This window comes from Narcine bancroftii, chromosome 2 (assembly GCF_036971445.1).
Source record: "Narcine bancroftii isolate sNarBan1 chromosome 2, sNarBan1.hap1, whole genome shotgun sequence".
NCBI classification, from domain to species: domain Eukaryota; kingdom Metazoa; phylum Chordata; class Chondrichthyes; order Torpediniformes; family Narcinidae; genus Narcine; species Narcine bancroftii.
Window position 1 is genome coordinate 169,638,743 of NC_091470.1, and position 23,977 is coordinate 169,662,719.

Consider the following 23,977-nt stretch of genomic DNA (forward strand, 5'->3'; position numbering starts at 1 on the left):
AGATCGCTGGTCCTGTTACAGTGTTCCTTTAACCATGCTGCCGTTTAATAATATTTTAAAAATTCACTGCACCTGGTAATTTAAAGGGAACACAGGAAACTGGCATAGTGGGTGGGAAGGGAGGGTGGGAAACATTACATGGTGCACCAGAACAACTGGATACCAGAGAATTGAACTTGATATGCATGCACATTCTGCAATGAGGAACTATTGTCATCTTTTGAACTGTACTCGGTAGATTACAGAAGGATAGGGAGGGGATCCTCATCGAGGCATTTCAAAGAGAGAGTAGATATGGCAAGGATGTTTCCCATGGTAGAGGATTCTAGGACAAGAGGGCATAACTTCAGGAAAAAAGGGTGTCAATTTAAAACATGCAGAAAAATTTCTATACCCAGAGTCGTGAGTCTGTGGAACTTATTGCCACAGGTGGCTGTGGAAGCAAGGTTGTTGGGTGTATTTAAGGCAGAGATTGACAAATATTTGATTAATCAGGGCATCAAGGAAGGGAAAAAAGCAATGGTGTGGGACTGAGTGGGAGCTCATGATGACTGTAAATAGTTGTGTAATAGTCAAGTTTTTTGGGCCAATTTTTTGGGGGTCAACTTTTACACAGGTCATAGTTTTGACTGTGTTAAGTACCTGCATTGTTTAAAGCTTCAGGAGCTTGGATGGCCAGGACCAGATGACGTCCATATTCAGGACGTTGGGAGGTCAGATAGGCTGGCTGCCGGGGCCTACGAGAGAGTCTGTGGCATCAGGAACTCTGGTGAGAGATGGCTGGGGCGAGGGTCTGTGGTCGGGGCATCGGGAGCTCCAGTGGGTAGACAGCCAAGGCAAGGGCTTGCGGTCAGGGTGCCAAAGCTCGGATGGGCGGGCAACTGAGGCAAGAGTTCGCAGCAGCGGAGCCGGGATCTGCACGTTGGGACCTCAGGTGAGTGGGTGGCAGAGGCGAGGGTTCGTGGTCGGGAGTTAGATGGGCAAGCAGTCAGGGCCAAAATTGGGGGATCGACTTTTGCAAGGGATTAATAATTACACCAGTAAATACAGTAGAATGACAGAGCAGACTCGATGGCCAATGGGCCTACTTCTGCTCCAATATCTTAAGTATACGGATGCTTTTTTTTAAATTGATGCACTCTTCATTGTTGATATTCCCTCACAAAATGATTTTGCCTGCAAAATTTGTGGCCGGTATTTTAATTCCACTTCATTTTACAAAATATTAATGCTGAACTTAGTGAACATCACTTGCTTTTCTTATTATGTAACTTGTATGAGTAATAACACATTTGATGCAATAAAACATTCCAAACTGGAATGTCAGGTACTTTGATACCAAATACAGGGATGACAGAATACATTTAAAAGATATATGGACTTCATTCTCCTCTTCTTGTTTATTTTTCTTTTTATGAAAACAGATTTAAAATCTTTCTTTTCAAACTGTGCATTATACTGAATTTTAAGTTTGGTAAAATGCATGGCTTCTATATAAACATGAACACAAACCAGTAAATGTTCCAAATATTGCTTCTGAATCAATTATGACGAAACTTACAGGATAAAGCTGACACGTGGGACTTTTTCTCCAACGTGTTCATTGGTTGCTCAGAACCGATACTCGCATGCCTTTCAGCACGGCATGAAAAATGAAAGGTGATGGTACCTGATTCCACCCGTTTCACCTGAAAGTAAAGAAATAACTTTAAGATTTACTATTCATTTATAGAAAGCCTATATTTGTGACATGTAGTGCCCACCCTTCATCAACATGATCCTTTTCAGACCCATTGGAGAAGAGAGTCCCATATTGCTGTACGGTAAGGAGCTTCAGGATTTGCACATATACCACAAAATTACAGTGATATATGTAGAGATTAGAATAATGCATAATTTGAAAGTAGTGGTGTCGACTTACCCCTGGACCTTCTCCATGGCACAGCTCATTGATTGAACTCTATCTTGTCACATGTATTCAGATATAGAGAAAAGCTTTGTTTTATATGCACTCAAGGCAAGTCAATGCATTCTTAAGTAAAGCAGGTGATGCAATAATGAAAGCAAACATGCAGGGTGTAGTGTGACAATAAGTCAAAGAGAGCAGGATATAGAGAAAAATAGGTTAAACAGTGCAAGTATCAACTTTTACCAGAGGTCCTTTAAGAGTCTGATAACAGTAGACTCTTAAAGGACCTGGAGATTCATGTTTTCAAGCTCATGTATCTTATGCCTAATGGAAGGGGAGAGAAAAATGTATGATTGGGGTGGGACAGGTCCTTTAATATATTGGCAGTGGGAGGTATAGTCAGAATGAATAGGGATGTTGGTTTGTGTGATGGTCTGAATTGCGTGTCACATGTCACTGAGCTTTAATTTTGCACAGATGAACTATAGATAGTATCCTGTCATCACACCCTTGTATGGAAACTCTGCTATTTCTTATGGTCTTTAGCAGAGCAGTTTCTACACTCTGACTCTTCTGTAAAAATTAGCCTCGGTGACGAGCTTCCAAGAAAACAGAGTTTTGGTGTCTTTTCCTCGTCACGGCATTCATATGGTTGGCCCAGGACAGGTGGTTAGTGATATTTACTCTGAAGAATTGAAACTCTCTGCCATCTCCATCTCATCACCATTCAGGGATGTGTGCTCCCCTCCATTTCCTGAAGTCAATGACTGATTCCTTCATTTTGTTGTTAAAATGTCGCCAGACTCTCATCTCCTTCCTATCATCTCATTGTCGCTTGGGAAATATTACTAAAAGAAGCTTACATAAATTAATACATACCTTCCATACTGCACTGGTGATGCAAACAGGTAATGTCTAAGATGGGGATTGGATGACAAACAAGCAAGCTATGTTATCATGGCGAGAGCTGAACTCCTCAATTTCTGTTGAACTACATTTATCTAGGAATTGCTGTCCAGGTATTTTGGAGGACTGCTTTACTCTTCATCCAATCACAATAAGCTCAACCCCTATCTATCCAACATCAGTTCCAATAATTCAACAGTATACGATCCAAGTATATAATGCAAATTTCTCAGTCACCCAATAAAATATAGATTTTATTTTAAAATAAATGTTTGGAATGCTCAAAATGACTCAAGAAAGTTTTACGTTCAATTAACTTGCTCAAGAGAAAATCCCACAAAGTATGTTGAGATAATGATCAAATAACTTATTTTGTTGATGTTAGGTTGAGCCAAGACACCAGGAGGGTCAGATGTGTTGATTTAAATACTGGAGTTATGTACTACATCAGCAGCAATAGAAATATACCACAGACAATGGTATCTTCAAACACAATCATTTTTATTATTATTAATAACACTTCTTATTTAACTAAAATTTAACTTAACCCCACTATGCACAAGTATAACTCTGAAGAAATGATTTAAAAGTTCAGTCTCAGAAAGCTTTTGTGTTGAAATTCAAAGTCTTTACTGCTGTTCAAAACCAATTATGGTCTAAGTGTGAGGCTCAGATTTCTTTAAATTATTGCTCAAAAGCAATTGTAAAATATTTTGAAACATCAAGTCATCAGACCTCTTTAAAACTCACAAATCTCTTGTTGAATTGTGTCCAGATAAATGTTTCTTCATACGAGTGATTTTTCCTCACGATGAATCTGTCCTCTTTTTCAAAGGGACAGTGAAGTGACCATCTTCTTTGACAATGATTTTACAAACCCAGGCAAGGGCTGAACAAAATAGCCATTTAAAAATGGTTATGATTCAGATGTAAGATTAATTTTGCTTTCTTAATCAAAAGTGACCCTTTTCAAAGGACACAAGAAGTCTGTCCTCTCTCTCTCTCTCTCTCTCTCTCTCTCTCTCACACACACACACACACACACACACACACACACACACACACACACACAAAGAGACAGTTGGAAGTGGCTGTTTTATTCAAAATCACTTTTTCAGTTTTTCATAACGAGAACACAAGCAGCCTTTTGTTACTGCATTCCAAGTCCTGTCTTACTTACAGGATGACCAAACAACTGCTTCAATTCTGTGCTACTAACAGTATGGCCAGGCATCTTCTAGCTTCAGTTTGAAATTAGTTTCTTATTATTCAAAAATGCTTTCTGTCTTGGTGTCTTTACCACATGCTATATCATCATTTCTGTCTTTTGAGTTTCTTTCAAAGTTACTTTAAATCTATACTCTAATTGCATCTTTTCCATAAGTTTGAGTGGATCAGACACTGATCCGTCTTCATAGCTCAACCAGCAAATGGTTTCTCCATCTATTGTTTTGAGTTCTCAATGAACTTTTATGACTGTTTGCAGTTTTGAATTAGCAAAGTAAAGAGGCCTCAAACAGAACAATGGCTTAACAGACATTACGACTTTCAAAATAGTTTCTATGGTGTCTGTAAATATGCCCCTATTCACCCAAAAACCTTTATTTGTGTATATATATCTATATATAGATATAGATATATATATAAATTTAAATCTATTTATTTATTTATTTGTTTGGCTTGGCTTCGCGGACGAAGATTTATGGAGGGCTATGTCCACGTCTGCTGCAGGCTCGTTGGTGACTGACAAGTCCGATGCAGGACAGGCAGGCACGGTTGCAGCAGTTGCAAGGGAAAATTGGTGAGTTGGGGATGGGTGTTGGGTTTTTCCTCCTTTGTCTTTTGTCAGTGAGGTGGGCTCTGCGGTCTTCTTCAAAGGAGGTTGCTGCCCGTCGAACTGTGAGGCGCCAAGATGCACGGTTGGAGGTGATATCAGCCCACTGACGGCGGTCAATGTGGCAGACACCAAGAATTATGAAAAAGGCCTTTGGACAGATGAGACCAAAGTGAACCTGTATCAGTGATGCCAAGACCAAAGTGTGGAGGAGTAAAGGAACTGCCCAAGATCCAAAGCATTCCACCTTTCCCATGGTTTGCATCTTGCAGTGTATTTCTGCTCATGAAGTCGTCTCTGAACAGTAATCATTAATCCTGAAAAGTGTTTCTGATCTGTCAGACAGACGTTTGGGATTTTTCTTCGTTATGATGAGAATTCTTCTTCATCAACAGTGGACGTCTTCCTTTGCCTACCAGTCGCTTTGTGATTGCTGAGCTCACCAGCATGCTCTTTCTTCTTAATTATATTCCTTTTGGTCATCCTAAGGGTTGGGCAATGTCTCTTACTGTTTTATTCTTGTTTTTCAGCCTCATAATGCCGCCTTTGACTTTCATTGGAACAGCTCTGGTCCTCATGTTGAACAATGGCAACTACAGTCTCCAAAGGTGATCAAAAGCTGAAAAGCAACCCTAGCTCTCTTATACCTGTGCCAAATGAAGCAATTAAACATACCTGAGTACTCAAAAAATACCTGCCAAGCCAAATGTCCCAAACATTATGGCTCCCTGAAGGAGGTTGCTGTCCGCCGAACTGTGAGGTGCCAAGATGCACGGTTGGAGGCGAGATCAGCCCACTGGCGGTGGTCAATGGGGCAGGCACCAAGAGATTTCTTTAGGCAGTCCTTGTACCTCTTCTTTGGTGCACCTCTGTCACGGTGGCCAGTGGAGAGCTCGCCATCGAACACGATCTTGGGAAGGCGATGGTCCTCCATTCTGGAAGACCATATATATATATATATATATATAAATAAATCTATTTATTTATTTATTTATAAAGATTAATCATAACACAATCTGTCACAATGGTAAGATGAGAAATAAGAGTCTAGAAATTCGTTTAGCACCTGAAACAGGCTTTATTCCAGCCCTGTGCAGGATGCCCAACACCAATTTAGGTGCTTCCATTTGGCAGACATTAATCAGTGACTCGTGAAAAGCAGAACATGCATCATACATGAAATAGAGACTTTTCTGCTAACTCTATCACTGTGGATCTAGTGCAGAAAACTAGATAGTATGTGGATTGCAAGTATTCAGAGAGACTTGGGGAATACATTAGCAGAAAGGAAATGGAGGTCCTGGTATGGTATCAAGATTTCAAAGGACATTTTGGAACTTCAAAGGTCAGTCAGCATCTTGAAGACCAAGCCTGGACAAGATTGGCTAGGTGTCTTCAGAAAGCAGCCTCTATCCACCTCCACTTCCCAGGCCATGCCCTCTTCACTCCACTACCATAGGGAAAAAGGAACAAGAGCCTGAAAATGAACACTCAGTGGCACGAGGACAGCTTCTTCCCCTCTGCCGTAGTATTTCTGAATGATCAATGAAACACAGACACTGCTTTACTTTTACTTTTTTTCATCTTGTAATATTTTTATTTTTTCGTAAAGTGTCTGTCCTGGGTAAACTTGTCCCTCTCACTTTGTTCATTTTAGATTGGTCACAGTGTTTGAGCTACCGAAAGAAAACAGAGACACACACCGAGAGCACTTCAGTCTACACAAATGTTTATTACAAATTCAAAGCAGGTTTCAAACTACAATATGCAAGCCCTGCCCAATCATACTTAACAACGCCTGGACTGGTCCCAACTGCCGAAGCGAGGCAATGACGACACACTTGTAGTAGGTTGCCAGGGTGCCGGTAGCAGCTTCTTCACCTCCCCCGACCGGGACGTTGCTCGGACTCTGGCTGTTCTTCCTTCTTGACAAGGGATGTTCCCATCCCTCGGAGAGTCTAAACTTCAGCAGCAGGACCACAAGCTTATATACCCCAAAAACAATTAATCATGCGCCTACTCCTTCTAACATTTGTCAGTCAAAATCAAAGCTGAACATACTATTCTACAATTTAGAAAATTGATTATAATGGAACCAGGATGCTATGATATTCTGGTTTATCTCGTAGATACAAAGACTCATTAAAACTTCTTGCAAAGACTCATTAAAACTTCTTGCAAAGACTCATGAAAACTTCTTGAGCAAGACAGGTTGTGACCAATTCGTCAATTTCAGAGTGTCGTATTTGACAACTGCTTTCCCTGGGCCTCACAGTGGAATTCCATTTCAAAGTGTATCTTCAGATAAGTCCCCATGGCTGAGTTTAATTACATCTGCTAATTCTGAAAGTAAGGTGACCTGAGTGTGGCCCCAGTGTTGTCAGTTTCACATAAGCAAACAAGCATCTGAGCACATGGTTTTAATCCTCCATTACAGTGGTTTGTATAAATGTTTGCACTGTGACGCTACGGCAAAACAACAAATTTTGAGACATGTTCATGACAATAAATTCTGATTCTTATTCTGTGGTTATGGCGTTAAGGTTTATCATGAGTGTGCACCTTTACTCATGATAAACCACTGCTGACAAAACAGTAAATTAAACTTCAATCTCAGCATTCTGTGACAAACTCAGGGCCTCTATGATGATCTCTTAAAACAGGTTGTGAGCTGGAAGAAAACAGAGAAGAAGCTCTCCATACAAACACTGTATTTTGTGATTGGAATTCACATATTTGTATTCCGCTCTGAATCTTTGGGGTGTAGCTGTCAAGATTGAGCAAAACCGTTATGAAAGCAAAACTCAATCACCAATTTTTCAGAAAGCTGATAAACACAAACTTTTGCCATCAAAACATTTTTGTGGAACCATCAGCTAACAATCAAACATCAAACAGAATGAGTTTTCTAAATTCACCATATAAGTAAAACCCTTGAATGCGGCACCTATAGGGATTGGTAGATGCTGGATAAGTGCATTTTCCAGTTACATTTAAGAAGAATAAGAAACTAATTTCCAGACAATTGCCAGGTCTTACTAATACACCTAACTAATACACCTGCATTAAGAATAAACAGTTTAAAAGATAAGAATACTATACTGCATCGACACTGAACAAATTTCACTTGCATTTTACTTTACTTACAGTCACATTCTTTGAAACATTTAACCTTTGCTGCATCTGCAGGTTCCTCCCCTTTTACGGAGCCACCCGAAAGATAAGCAATAATATTATAGATAATTAACACCCCTCCCTCCTCCAAGGGGGAGGAGGGACTCTTACTAAGTAGGGATAAGGAGACACTTTATGAGACTCACACCAACGTCATGTGGCATCCTGGAGGATGGCACTGTTGTTTCACAAAACTATTTCAACAGCTGCTACAAGCAAAGCATGACCAAGGCTGGCTGAATATTTTCTCCCATCTTCACCAAAAGTTTGAGTTATTTCAGAGAACATTTGCTTTTACAATTTTAAATTTATTTACTTGTTACCTATTATTTTATTCTTCTTTAATTAATTTTTTTAAATTTATTTCCCTCAAATTTTTTTTTGCCAGTTGCCTGTGGCTGTCTATTGCTTGAATTCCAGATTCTAAATGTTTTATTGTAATAAGATTTACACCAGATAGGATAAAGATATCACAATTATAATGGTCAGAAGGACGGGTAAGATTAAGGAAGATTTTTGTTGGATGGTGATCGTGAGCCAGTGGTGCAATGGATGGCAATTACATGGGGGACCAGAATAGGACTGGCAAGAGATAGCCCTCAAGGAAAGGAAAATTAACTTTCTCAACACGTGCAGCTGGGCTTCTTTAAGAACTGGATTCCAGATGGAGTTAGAATTGTTTCTGTATGAGTGGTCTTTGTTATTTTCTTGCCTTAGCTGTAGAATTTAATTCTATGCAAGTGTCAACAAAAGTTGAATTGCACAAATTTTGCAAATGGCACAATCCTTGCATTAAGTGCTTATAATTTGGTTTTAGATTAAATTCTTTTGAACAGCACTCAAAAGCATTGTACTGCATGCATGAATTGCCAGGTCACCATTTTAGAGAGATTGCTTAATGCCTCTGGTAGAATGTTAAGGATCTAAGAAATTTACACATATTAGATGAATAAATAAGGACAGCAGGATATCATTATGTGATGCAGATTCAATAATAGCACAAGCTATTATAAATTCTTCACATAAAGGACATTCTTGCCAAGTTAAAAGTGCCTCATGGCATTAGCATGGCTGTTGAGCATGAAGTGCACCACAGGCTTTTCAAACTTCTCCTGAAGGCAAAAAGTTCCCACTTTGCTGAAACAATTTTTGCAAATGGAAATAGTTCTCCATTGATTTTAATAATTTTTCATACTCAGAAAAGATTATTATTATACCAATAGGTCCACATCTAAATCAGTTTGAGCCAAAAGCACTTAATGCAGTTCTTTCCTCCCAGCTTTTCCCTCTGTTACCAAAGCAAATAACATATAATGCCCTCTGTTACCAAAGCAAATAACATATAATAGAGAGCAGACAGATTTGACTGCAGAGAAACAGATAATTCAATCCAATGCTATGTTTATTCCCATCTGCTTCATCTCTGCTGGTCATATCTTTCTAGTTCCTTCCTTCTCAAATATCTAGTTTTCTGTTTGTTGATACATTTACGCTGTTTATGTTGGCCCGCTCCAGGTGATTAGCAATTTTTTATTCAGAAAAATGAAACTTTTTACCTCACAGAATTTACAAGCAACTTGTGACAGTCCCCATGTCTGATCTCCCTTTTATTCATCAGTGATCTCCATACGAGGTACTTGAAATGTTTTAATGCAGTGGCTTAAGTGACAGCAGCTGTCTGCTATCCTACCCTTGGGGTGATTTATATGTGGTCATCTGGACAGCATTAGCCTGAGCAGTTATGAAGGACAATAGCTGAGCTTGATCTTTAGCTCAACTAAATTTAACACACAAATGCTTCCCTTTTTAAAAAATTTTGAATATTTCTGTAGCAGCCTCACAGGGTTGACCTTCCTAAATCAATTATACTAAACCGGGAATCAAATCTGAAAAGTTTTTGAGACTTGCAACTCATTGCCAGATCATCTACTCTTCAGAGTTGGGATTTCCTTTCAAACAAAACAGAGATTCTCAGTTAATTCCAAGAGAATGGAACAGCCTATAACTTGACACTCAACGGGAAACAGAATCAATAAATATATGATGTAGAAGAAAAAATTTAAAAGGAATGTCACAGAGTAAACAATGTAGGTGACCTTTCTGGTTGGAACCGAATACAAGAAGCTAATTGTGTAATTGGGCAGCTCAGGCTCCTGGGCCGAAAGGGCATGTTACCATGTTGTATATCTAAATTAAATTAAAATTAAACTCAGCATCCATCCTTCATAACTGGATCTGTTAGTTTCATTTCTATTTTAGTTCTGTCTGGATCAGACCAGATTTCTAGTTCAATAACATTTAATAATTTCAGAAAGAACAAAATCGTGACCCCACTAGATAAGGTAAAGGATGAGAAACACAGGTAGTCCTCGACTTCTGACCTACACGAGTTATAACACATTTCTTTTTAAATATTTATTAAAACTACTGTACAAGAACATATTTTGAATTTTAAGTTCTGTGAACAGTGGTTCCCCACTCCCAGAGCAGCCCGAAGTCCCCGCTCTCGTTCGCCGCAGCAGCCCAAAGTCCCCATGCCCCACGGCAGCCCGAGGTCCCCGTTCACCATCAGCAGCTCGGTCCCCTTTCCCAGCAGCAGCCCAATGTCTCCATTCACCATCAGCAGCCCAAGGTCCCCGTTCCTCAACTTACAACCAAACCTGAATTACAACCCATTTTTCAGTCCCCATGATGGTGGTAAGCCTGATCTTTCCTGAAAATGTTGACGTTGTCACATTTGTGGCCCGAAATGTGAAGTTAATAAAACATCAAACACAAGTTTTATCAGGTAAACTTCTCCGAGTCTTTATTCTCCAGTTTCCTTTGTTCTCCTGCTTGTGCTCTTATCTCTCTCTCATACCACGTGACTTCCGGTACATCTCATACATATGCATTATCATGACAGACGTGTTGACATCAAAGTTGGGCTTTGCTCATTAACGACAGTGACAAACGCTGTGTTGATGTATAATACACACCTTCTGGAAAAAAAAGCAATGGGGGAAATTCTGCTAATGATCCCTCCGATATAAAGGTGAAAGGTTTTCACACAGAGGGTGATGGAACATGGACCGAGCTGTCAGAGTAGGTAGTGGAAACTGATATAATTGTAACATCTGAAACACATTTGGACAGGTTTATGGATTAGAGGTTTAGAGGGATATGAGTGAAATGAAGGCAAATGGAACCAGCTCAGGTGGACACCTCGATCAGCAAGGACAATTTGGGTCAAAGCACACAGTTTCCATGACAAATAACTCTTTAGCAGAATATGTTATCATTATTGCCTCTGAAGTTGCAGTCTCAGTAACATCCCAGCTAATGCACCCTTTGGCCTTAAAAACACAGCCCAAATGTTCCGGATGCCAATGGATGCCGTAGGGGGCTGACATGTCCTACCTCTTCATTTACCTTGGTGACCTCCTGGTGGCAAGTGCTACACCTGAGGAACACGTCGCCTACCTTCACCAACTCTTTTCCTGCCTACGCCAGTTCGGCCTTACCATCAAACCGGCCAAATGTGAATTCAGCTGCCAACAGATAGATTTTCTGGGCCACCATTTTAACCAAGGACGGCAAAGTGCCCCTCCTGGACAAAGTAGAGGTCATTTGCCAGTTTCCACACCCTACAACACATATAGGCCTGCAGGAATTTGTAGGAATGGTCAATTTCTACAACCGGTTTATTCCCCAGGTTGCTGCTATTATGGAACTCCACATCGACCTCATCTCCACCTCCACAAAAGAACTCCATTGGACCACCGAGGCCTCAACGGCTTTTGAAAAGCCAAAAGATGCCCTTGCCAGTTCGACCATGCTCATACATCCACACATGGAGGCCCCTATCACAGTCCTCCAGCAGTTCATAGACCAAACACTTGCCTTTTATAAGTTGCCATTTGTGCCCGTCTGAGCGCAAGTACAGCGCCTTCGACATAGAAGTGCTGGCTCTGTACCTGGCATTTCCTCAAGGGCAGAAGCTTCACAGTCTTCAGTGACCACAAACCGCTGACCATCACCTTCACCAAAGTCTACAACCTCTGGTCAACCCGTCAGCAGCAACACCTGTTGTATATCTCTGAATTCACCACTGACGTCGTCATCTTTTGGGCAAAGACAACTTTGTCGCGGACACTCTCTCTTTAAACCAGCCATTTTCCCCTTGTCGTAGGGTGTACACTACTACGAGTTGGCCCCTGCACAGAAGACAGACACGGACACAGCACGTTTTCACACAGCACTGACTTGCCTTCAGCTAGTGGACCTTCCCCTTTATGATAGGAGGACCTCTATCCTCTGTGACATCTCCACTGAGATCCCTTGACCAGTGGTCCCACTGAAATGGCGAAAGGAGGTGTTCCACCAAATATGATTCCCTACCTCAGATTCCCCGCCTCAGATTCCCCGCCTCTGATTCCCCGCCTCTGATTCCCCGCCTCTGATTCCCCGCCTCTGATTCCCCGCCTCTGATTCCCCGCCTCTGATTCCCCGCCTCTTATTCCCCACCTCAGATTCCCCGCCTCAGATTCCCTGCCTCTGATTGCCCGCCTCTGATACTCCGCCTCTGATTCCCCTCCTCTGATTCCCCGCTTCTGATTCCCCGCCTCTGATTCCCCGCCTCTTATTCCCCACCTCAGATTCCCCGCCTCTTATTCCCCACCTCAGATTCCCCGCCTCTGATTCTCCACCTCTGATTCCCCTCCTCTGATTCCCCGCTTCTGATTCCCCGCCTCTGATTCCCCCCCTCTGATTCCCCGCCTCCCTTTCCGCGCAACTTTCCCTGCCTCCGTTTACCCACATCTCTTTCCCCGCCTCTGATTCCACATCTCTGATTCCCTGGCTCTGATTCCCCCCCTCTGATACCCTGCCACTGATTCCCCGCCTCCGATTCCCCGCCTCTGATTTCCCGCCTCTGATTCCCCACCTCTGTCTCTATGCCTCTCTTTCGCCTGCGCTCTTTCCCCTCCACTCTTTCCGAGCCTCTCTTTCCCTCCCTCAATTTCAACAACTCTGTTTGATCTGTTCTGTGTACCTCATTTTCAACACACAAGTTCCAACCTCTATGTTTGGCCCATCTCCTTCCCCGCCTCTATTTATGCACCTATGTTTACCCGCTTCTGTTTACCCGCCTGTTTCCCCACCTCTGATTCCCCGCCTCAGATTCCCCGCCTCTGATTCCCCGCCTCTGATTCCCCGCCTCTGATACCCTGCCTCTCTTTTCCTGCCTCTATTTCCATGCCTCTTTCTCTGCATCTCGTTTCCCACATCTCATTTCCCCCATCTGATAACCCGCCTCAGATTCCCTGCCTCAGATTCCCTGCCTCAGATTCCCTTCATCTGATTCCCTGCCTCTGATTCCCCGCCTCTGATTCCCTGCCACTGATTCCCCGCCTATGTTTACCCGCCTCTGTTTACCCGCCTGTTTCCCCGCCTCTGATTCCCCACCTCAGATTCCCCGCCTCAGATTCCCTGCCTCTGATTCCCTGCATCCACACCACATTCCACATGATGTACACCAGGTTCATCTGGCGTGGACTACGCAAATGTGTAAGAGCGGGCATGTGCTTGCCCCGACTGCCAACTGGCAAAGGTCCAGACTCACACCTGGCCACCGATTCAGGATTTCAAACCCACTATGTGGTGTTTCCTGCATGTCCACGTGGACGTTGTCGGGCCCCTCTCCATCTCTAGGGGGCAGAAAAACCTCCTCACCATGGTGAACAGGCACACTAGGTGGCCAGAGGTAGTTCCCCTTCCCAACATAGCTGCAGACACCTGCCAGGGCATTCCTCTCCTCCTGGATCACGCCTCAGCATACTACCCCCAGTCCAATGGTCTCGTTGAGCGGTTACATCGCCACCTCAAAGCTTCCATAATGGCACACCTCGATGGCCCCAACTGGGTAGGAATGCTGCCCTGGGTCCTCCTGGGCATCTGCATGGCCCCCAAAGAGGACCTACGGGCCTCCACCATCGAACTGCTCTACGTTGACACCCTTATGGTGCCAGGCCAGTTCTTAACCCTGTCCTCACAATAGCCCCAGGATCCTGTGTGAACTTGCAGTGTCTCCGTCAGAAACTCGGTAACCCTGTTCCCCCCCCCAAGCCCCAACCAGACAAGACAGCCCTCCAACTAGTGTACCAACAGATTTAATGTCTTGTGATTTTGTGTTTGTGCACTGGGTGGCCACAGAGCACCACTCCCTAGGAGGGGCCCTACAAAGTGCTCCATCGCACCACCTCGACTTTCACTTTGCAGGTTGGCGACAGGGAGATCTTCATGGTGAACTGCCTGAAGCCAACACATCTGGACCTGTTGCAGCCAGTCGCTGAGCAGCGGCCACCACGCAGTGCCTCCCACAGGCCGTCACCACCGGTGCTGGTTCTGGGTGGGGGGGGTTATGTGGCCATGCACAAATCTGCTGCAACACACCAGCCAGGCTTGTTAAGAGTGGTCGGCAGGGCAGCAGAAATGGCGACGCATTCCCATCTATTCCGCTCCATGACGGAAGTTGGCATGCGCGCCTGCGTCAGGTGTACATGTGGTTCAACTGCACAGCTGAAAAGCAAGCATGCAAACTTTAAATAAACATTCCTGCTGTGACCCTAAAGCTCACCTCCGTGTCTTCAGTCTGTTCACTCTCTTGCGAGCTGCAAATTTATTATTTACATTACTATCTATAGAACCTCTAAGTCTAGAAAAATTTTGGGAAGACATCTTTCAAACTTTTATCAGTGATTTTCAAGGTCAAACTAGAACTTTGCACTTTAATTAACTTATTTAGATTATTTCAAGGTAATGTTTTTCTGATTCCAACTCCAAACCAAATTTTATCTTTGACTTCATTGATAGCCAGATGTGCAATTTTGATTAAATGGAAAGGTAATACTCCACCTACACATACACAATGGTCAAGTGATATCATGTCTTATCTAAGTCTAGAAAAAAATTTGATACATGCTATTAAAGATTCAAATATTAACTTCCAAAAGCTTCCTTTTATGGACCATTATCATAACCTAAAGAATTAGAGTGTTTAGATGCTTTGATGCTGTGCTGTCTGGTTCCAGGTTGGTGTCACTTCATTCCCATGCACCTTTTATTAAAAAAAAACCTTGCTTCGTGGTCAGGGTTTTGATTTATAAAGGGTTCTTTTTGTTTGGTATTTTCTTTTTCTCTCTTTTGATTTTGATTAAAAAATAGGTAATTGTTTTGTTCAACTGTGAACAATTTAAACATTGATAAAATTATTATAGGAGAAGAAGAGAACTATAAACTTTTTTTCATAAAAAGATTTTTTATAACTATTGAAAAGAAGTTCATCTTTTCTTTCTTTTTTTCTCCTTTGAGCTGGGTTTTTTGATGTTATGCTTTGGATTTTTGATTAGTATTCATATCCTTTTGCATTGTATAATTGTATTGTTCAATTGTTTATACTTTAAATAATAATAAAAATATTTTTAAAAGGAAAAGGGAGCTCCAGTTGTCAAAATAGCTGTTGAATTTCTTACTTCAGAACTATGACTGTACTTTGAAAGTACTTGTGTCATAAAGGCCATGAATCTGATGCCTAAATACAAGCTGTTCTTTCCTTTTGTATTGACAAGTGGAAACTATTGTTCAGAAAGTTAGTTATTTAAAAATGGAATATTAACATCACTATCCAGTTTAAATTCATAGGTGTCCAAATAGCATCACAAAGGTTACGAAGAGTTGCAAAAAAGACATCAGTTCTCATCGGTATCTGATCTGCAGCTCAGAATTACAATGTCACCCCAAGAATAGACTCAAGTGTCATCTCTTCCCTGCACAGCAGATAGACGCTCATGAGATACAATCAGGATAGGTGATTTTGTTATGCAGATCAGAGGTAACCTACCTCATCTGAACTCATCTCTGCGGAGGGAGATTTGTAAACCAGCAAATTGCACGGGTTGGATGAAGGTCCACCATGAAGCGATACTGTTATATCAGAGGGGCTAGGGCCCATGAATGGATTCCAAACTGCCCACCTCAGTGTCTGCATATATGCAGTGTTAGCCATGGGGTCGATAGAAGACACCTGTAGACAAAAATATTTGCATTTTATCGAACTCATCATGAAACAGTGTACACCACCAACAAGTTGCATTTGTAAAATGCTTCCGTGTTGTAAAATGTCTTAAGACACAATAAAAAAATGTTATTTATATTAGACTTTAAAAAGCATCACCACTTTGCAAACTGGTTACTGAGATTTTCATGATAGAAAAATTTTTTTTGCAATAATCACTGTGTTCATTGCAAGGTTATTAATTTAACTTTTAAAATTATATTTGGCTACTATACTCTGTGCTTTGTTTCGCCATTCGAGTTTTCTGCTTTGTGATCTGGGAATGAAAAGCAGAGCTAAAGAATTTTGTGCACCCATCATAAAATAACATAGGTATAATTTAAAGAAGCATGCTTGATGCCATACAAATGTCCTGTCCAATAAAATTTCACTTGGAATTTGCAGTTCTGCAATAATTACATTAAATTACATGGAATATGCAACATGGAATTCAGTAACTTGACCCAATTACTCCATGCTGATATGCATGCTTTGTCCTTCTCACCTTATTTGACAATATCAAATACAGTACAACTCCGATTATCCGAAATCAGATTATCCAAAATTCTCAGTTATCCAAATTTTTTGGACCTCCAAGTGACGTCTGTTCAGCTCAAAAAATTTTAATCAGATAACTGAGGATTTCTGGAAAAAAAATCAGAAATTTTGAAGCTGAAATTATGTCATTTCACCCTAAAAAAAATTGTATAAATGAGGATATCTGAAACATTCAGAAATCCTCAGTTATCCGAAATTTTTTCGGAGCCACACTGACGTCACAGGCTGAATATATTTTTGAATTTTGGAAAACCTCAGTGGAATTTTGAGCTTTAGCTTTATATTAGTTTGTTCAGGTTGTTTTTTTTTGGTGAGAATTAAACATTATTTCATGCTTTAAAAGCCTTCCCTTGTTGTTTGTTGTTGTTTAAACCCTTTTACAAGTTATTTGTTGTTGCTACTGGGCATTTTTTTTTTAAATGACCAATTATCCGAAAATATCGTTTATCTGACGTAGGCCCAGTCCCAACCATTTCAGAGTTGTACTGGTATATGATTTTGTCTTCCTCCATCATTTATCTGGCTTGCTTCAAATTACATAGTTTAATCGAATGAGCTTGAGATACCCCTACTGTGTAAAAAATTCTTTCCAATCTTATTAACATAGTGACAATGGCACTGGTTCACGTGTTCATAAATAAACATAACACAGGAAGAGATTCTCCAACACACCAAGTCTATGCTGACCTTCAACTACCCATTCAGAAAAACCTGCAATAATCTAATTTTTTTAAAAATTCTCCCCACATGTTAATCAACGTCTTATTGATTCTGCCACACACTGGGGCAATTTACGGCAGCTAATTAACCTAATGACACACATGTTTTGGGGATGTGGGGAGAAATCCATGCAGTCACAAGGAGAACATGGAAACTGCACACGGACATTAATGAGGTTAGGATTGAACTTGGATCTCTGGTGCAGTAAGGCCTGATTTGCTGCCCCACTGGGTCGCCAAATACAGAACAACTGATAATGTTATTCGCAGTCTTAATTCTCTTCAATCATCAACATTTGAATAAATAGAGTGAATGGCACTCACTATGTGGCTGGTTACATATTTTGGGGCTGGAATCAGCTTCTACCATGCTGACTTTATGTATTTTCCCTTCCATTCCTATTTAATAAAGTTACATGAAACCAAGCCATGAAAGACCCCAACAATGAAGACGCTGTTTACATCCGGTACCGCACGGATGGCAGTCTCTTCAATCTGAGGCGCCTGCAAGCTCACACCAAGACACAAGAGAAACTTGTCCATGAACTACTCTTTGCAGACGATGCCGCTTTAGTTGCCCATTAAGAGCCAGCTCTTCAGCGCTTGACGTCCTGCTTTGCGGAAACTGCCAAAATGTTTGGCCTGGAAGTCAGCCTGAAGAAAACTGAGGTCCTCCATCAGCCAGCTCCCCACCATGATTACCAGCCCCCCCACATCTCCATCGGGCACACAAAACTCAAAACGGTCAACCAGTTTACCTATCTCGGCTGCACCATTTCATCAGATGCAAGGATCGACAATGAGATAGACAACAGACTCGCCAAGGCAAATAGCGCCTTTGGAAGACTACACAAAAGAGTCTGGAAAAACAACCAACTGAAAAACCTCACAAAGATAAGCGTATACAGAGCCGTTGTCATACCCACACTCCTGTTCGGCTCCGAATCATGGGTCCTCTACCGGCACCACCTACGGCTCCTAGAACGCTTCCACCAGCGTTGTCTCCGCTCCATCCTCAACATCCATTGGAGCGCTTACATCCCTAACGTCGAAGTACTCGAGATGGCAGAGGTCGACAGCATCGAGTCCACGCTGCTGAAGATCCAGCTGCGCTGGATGGGTCACGTCTCCAGAATGGAGGACCATCGCCTTCCCAAGATCGTGTTATATGGCGAGCTCTCCACTGGCCACCGTGACAGAGGTGCACCAAAGAAAAGGTACAAGGACTGCCTAAAGAAATCTCTTGGTGCCTGCCACATTGACCACCGCCAGTGGGCTGATATCGCCTCAAACCGTGCATCTTGGCGCCTCACAGTTTGGCGGGCAGCAACCTCCTTTGAAGAAGACCGCAGAGCCTACCTCACTGACAAAAGGCAAAGGAGGAAAAACCCAACACCCATCCCCAACCAACCAATTTTTCCCTGCAACCGCTGCAATCGTGTCTGCCTGTCCCGCATCGGACTTGTCAGCCACAAACGAGTCTGCAGCTGACGTGGACTTTTTACCCCCTCCATAAATCTTCGTCCGCGAAGCCAAGCCAAAGAAAGAACATGAAAATATAAACTCACAAATCCGTGCATATTGCGCACTATTGTTTACAAAGAGATCAGAAGAGGGCTTCCTCATAATTTAAAACATTAATTATTCATCTCAGAAATTAATATCATCCTAAACAAGGGCTTTTCACTACCCCATAGAAGAGGAATTTAGAAGCTCTGAGATTTTTTTCCTTTGGCCCTTGTCAGCAGCTTGTATCATGAGTTATATTTGTCCTTCCTTTGTTCAAGAGATAATAATTTACTTCCCGAAAAACAATTTGTTTCTATTCTTTTGATCCCTTTTCTCTCCCATTCTCTGAAGGAAAGGTTATTTATTGTGAAAGGGATTAGTTGATTTTGTGTCAATATTAATTTTGGTAGTTGATAATTTATTTTATTCCTTTCTACGTGAATCTTCTTCCAAACGTTGAGCAGATGGTGCAATACTGGTGAATTCCTTTGTTGCACCAATTTTTCATCCCACTTATATAGTATATGTTCAGGTATCTTCTCCCCTATTTTATCTAGCTCTAATCTGGTCCAATCTGGTTTTTCCCTTGTTTGATAAAAATCTGATAGGTATCTTAATTGTGCTGCTCTATAATAATTCTTAAAGTTTGGTAGTTGTAAGCCTCCTTGTTTGTACCATTCTGTTAATTTATCTAGTGCTATCCTCGGTTTCCCCCCTTTCCATATGAATTTCCTTATTATTTTCTTTACCTCCTTGAAGAATTTCTCTGTTAGGTGAATTGGTAATGATTGAAATAGGTATTGTATCCTTGGGAAGATGTTCATTTTAATACAGTTTATCCTTCCTATCAGTGTTAGTGGTAAGTCTTTCCAGTGCTCCAAGTCGTCTTGTAATTTTTTCATTAATGGCTGATAATTTAGTTTATATAGATGGCCGAGATTATTATTTAGTTGTATACTTAGGTATCGAATTGCTTATGTTTGCCATCTAAATGGTGATTCTTTCTTAAACTTTGTGAAATCCGCATTATTCATTTGCATTGCTTCACTTTTATTTGTGTTGATCTTGTATCTCGATACTTCTCCACATTCCTTCAATTTCTTATGTAATTCCTTTATTGATATTTCTGGTTCTGTTAAGTATATTATAATGTCATCTGCAAATAGACTGATTTTATATTCCTTCTCTTTTATTTTTATCCCTCTTATTTTCTATTTTTATCAGTTCTGCTAGTGGTTCTATAGCTAACGCGAACAGTGAGGGAGATAGTGGACATCCCTGCCTTGTTCATCTGCTTAATTTAAATTGGTTTGATATATATCCATTTACTGTCACTTTCGCCAATGGTCCCTTATATAATGCTTTAATCCAATTAATATATTTCTCTGGTAGGTTGAATTTTTGTAGTACCTTGAATAAATAATTCCATTCTACTCTGTCAAAGGCTTTCTCTGCGTCTAAAGCAACCTCTACTGTTGGAGTTTTGTTTCCTTGTACTGCATGGATTAAGTTAATGAATTTACAGATATTGTCCGTTGTTTGTCTTTTTTTTAATAAATCCAGTTTGGTCTAGTTTTACTATTTTTGGTACACAATCGGCCAATTTGTTTGCTAATAGTTTAGCTGTTATCTTATCATCTATGTTAAGTCGAGATATTGGTCTATATGATGCTGGTGTTAGTGGATCTTTCCCCGTCTTTGGTATTACTGTAATTATTGCTGTTTTGCATGAATCTGGTATGTTTTGTGTTTTTTCAATCTGGTTCATTACTTCCAGGAGAGGAGGAATTAATAAGTCTTTAAATGTTTTATAGAATTCCATTGGGAGGCCATCCTCTCCCAGTGTTTTATTGTTCGGCAGCTTTTTTAATATCTCCTGTATTTCTTCTATTTCAAATGGTTTTATTAATTTATTTTGCTCCTCTGTTTGCAATTTCGGTAGTTCAATTTTAGTTAGAAATTCGTCTATTTTGTCTTCTTTCCCTTCCTTTTCAGTTTGATATAGTTGTTCGTAGAATTCCCTGAAGTTTTCGTTGATATCCATTGGGTTATATGTAATTTGTTTGTCCTTTTTCCTTGATGCCAATACCGTTCTTTTAGTTTGTTCCCTCTTAAGCTACCACGCTAGTATTTTGCGCATTTTTCTTCTAGCTCATAATACTTCTGTTTTGTCTTCATTATGTTCTTCTCCACCTTATATGTTTGTAGTGTTTCATATTTTATTTTCTTGTCTGTCAATTCTCTTCTTTTATTTGTATCTTCCTTTATTGCTAATTCTTTTTCTGTACTTGTTATTTCCCTTTCCAACTGTTCGATTTCTCAATTGTAGTCCTTCTTCATCTTAGTTACATAACTTATTATCTGTCCCCTGATGAATGCTTTCATTGCGTCCCATAGTATAAATTTATTTTTCACTGATTCTGTATTTATTTCAAAGTACATTTTAATTTGTTGCTGAATGATCCTGTCTTTTAAGTAGCATGGAGTTTAATCTCCATCTATATATTCTTGGTGGGATGTCCTCCAGCTCTATTGCCAATAACAGGGGTGAGTGATCCGAAAACAATCTAGCTTTATATTCCGTTTTCTTGACTCTTGAATGTGGGCTGATAACAGGAATAGGTCCATCCTTGAGTATGTTTTATGTCTACCCGAATAATATGAAGATTCCTTTTCCTTTGGGTGTTGTTTCCTCCATATATCCAAAAGTTGCATTTTCTGCATCGATTTAATTATAAATTTGGTTACTTTGTTCTTTCTGTTAGTCTTTTTTCCAGTTTTATCCATGTTTGAGTCCAAATTAAGGTTAAAATCCCCTCCCATTAGTATATTCCCTTGCGTATCTGCAATCTTCAAAAAGATATCTTGCATAAATTTTTGATCTTCTTCATTAGCCAAGTATACATTGAGTAAATTCCAAACTTCTGAATATATCTGACATTTTATCATTACATACCTCTCTGCTGGATCTATTATTTCCTCTTCTATTTTGATTGGTACATTTTTATTGATTAATATAGCTACTCCTCTGGCTTTTGAATTATATGATGCTGCTGTTACATGTCCTATCCAATCTCTCTTTAATTTCTTGTGTTCCACTTCAGTTAAATGTGTTTCTTGCACGAATGCTATATCAATTTTTTCTTTCTTCAGTAAATTTAACAGCTTCTTCCTTTTTATCTGGTTATGTATTCCATTAATATTTAAAGTTATATAGTTCAACATGGCCATTTCATACTTTGTTTACCTTTTCTTTCCGTTTCCTCATCACCACCTTCCCTTCTTATCCATTTCTGTTTTCTTTTTTTGAACTCATTGTAAGACAACATTTCTAAAACAAAGTATTTCCACTATTCCCATATCTAAAATTCCTTTATCTAAAAATAGTCCCTCCCCTTCCTGAGTTGCCCTTTGTCCCTTGTCAGGCAACCACATTTCCCCTCTCCATTTGGATTTGCGAACCCGCTCGCAAGCGTCAACTGATTTCGCAGTGACTGTTATTCTTCCCCACCCAGCACCCCCAGAAAAGATTTTAATCTTCATATACAACAAAGCTCACTCTCTTAATTCCTTCCTTACTTCCTTTCTTCCCTTTCTTTCTCTTCTTAGTTCTTACTTATACTTAATTCTTCTTCTTTATATAGTTTGCTGTCATTTTTGTTCTTGTTACATCTCTTCATCTCTTTGTCTGTTTTGTAGGTGTTCTGCAAATTTTCGTGCTTTTTCCAGATCTGAGAAAAGCTTGCTTTGCTGCCCCGGAATATTATTTTAAGCACCGCTGGATATTTTAACATAAATTTATAACCTTTTTCCCATAGGGTCAATTTTGCTGCGTTAACTCCTTCCTCTTCTTCAGGACTTCAAAACTTATGTCTGGGTACAAAAAAATTTTTTGACCTTTGTATTCCAGTGGTGAAGGCCTTACCTGTACGAGGAGGCCCGCCGAGGAGAGAGAAGCCCGCTCCCTGAGGTCAGTGGAAACCCAGAGCACAGGACTACAAAGATGCCTCACGGAGCCAAACAAAAGTGCCCGAATCCTCGCGCATGCATGATGCACAAGACAAAAACAACACCGACGGGAGGGGCGACCAGCTGAGGAGTAAATCTCCATAGCTGAAACAGACAAGTATAACACGACAGCAAGACTCTCAACAGGAAAACATAGAAAATAACGGGAACAAGAAGGAAGAGAATAAAAATAGGAAATCAGAGAAACAACAGATGACCAACCCAGAGGAAGACGACCAACACCAAGACACCTTTAATAGAAATAATAAAAACAAAAATACCCAACAAAATATTTTGAGTTAGTGTTGAAGATTCAATGACTCAGAATCTATTGATATTTTATATTTTGGATAAAATGGTGATATTGCAGTCTTTATCCACCGACACCAACACTACGTTATTGAAAGAATAAAGGGAAACATAATTTGAAACATCAAGGTTTTGAAATATACAGCTCATTTCCATGGCCACAAAATGAGGAGCGTGTGCAATTAGTAATTTGGTAAAAACTGTTCTCCGAACAAGATCACCAGCCTGTATCACCAGTCTGTCAGAAGTAGAATTCTATTTGGGGCTGAAGAGAGACATTAATAAATTGAGAACACATTGACAAAATTAACCTTGATGAGAATCCTGTAGCATTTACACATTTCCAAATAAAATATTCATGTGGCAATGACAATACTGGTGACAAAGCAGATGATACCCTGCCTAAAATTAATAAATGATCAAAAAAATCAGTTTATAAACCCAAAAACAAAAAGGATTCATGCTTCACAGTTCCTAGTATTTAATTTTTCAATTAAAATTTTAATTATTATACAATTTGATACATTTTTTTGTTATTAAATTAATTTTACAACATTACAAGTCAGCTACAAATCATCCATATGAGCAATGAACTGAGTAATAATGCAATTGTTCAGTGAAATAGGTCGCAATGGATAGGTTTACTATATACTATAATACATTTACAGCATGACTATAAGTTATGAGAAAAACTAAGACACTTTATAATTGATTTGAGAAATTTAGTATCCGAGGCAAATACTGTTTGAATAAAATACAATTACTGAGACCATCATCAATTTATGTGTCTTTTTAATGGTTGAATATTATATTAAATAATCCATAATTTAATTTTTTACTACTTTTCCATTACAAACTAAGCCCATAATGAAAAAAATGTTTGATAGTTTAATTAACCTGCAATATATAAAACAGACATTGCAAAGATTTTAATAGGAATTGAATTCAAATTTCACTTT

The 23,977-nt window shown here is 40.2% G+C and overlaps 1 protein-coding gene across 1 annotated transcript in view; it reads right to left on the reverse strand.

The window, feature by feature from the left end:
* The window catches only part of nphp4 (nephronophthisis 4), a 346,370-nt gene that overhangs the window by 127,826 nt on the left and 194,567 nt on the right, over nucleotides 1-23,977 (reverse strand). Inside the window, exons 9-10 of the mRNA XM_069919049.1 lie at nucleotides 15,703-15,885; nucleotides 1,562-1,688 (exon numbers count right to left, since the gene is read on the reverse strand). Of these exons, the coding sequence (XP_069775150.1) occupies nucleotides 1,562-1,688; nucleotides 15,703-15,885 (310 nt within the window). The remainder of the gene's footprint in view (nucleotides 1-1,561; nucleotides 1,689-15,702; nucleotides 15,886-23,977) is intronic.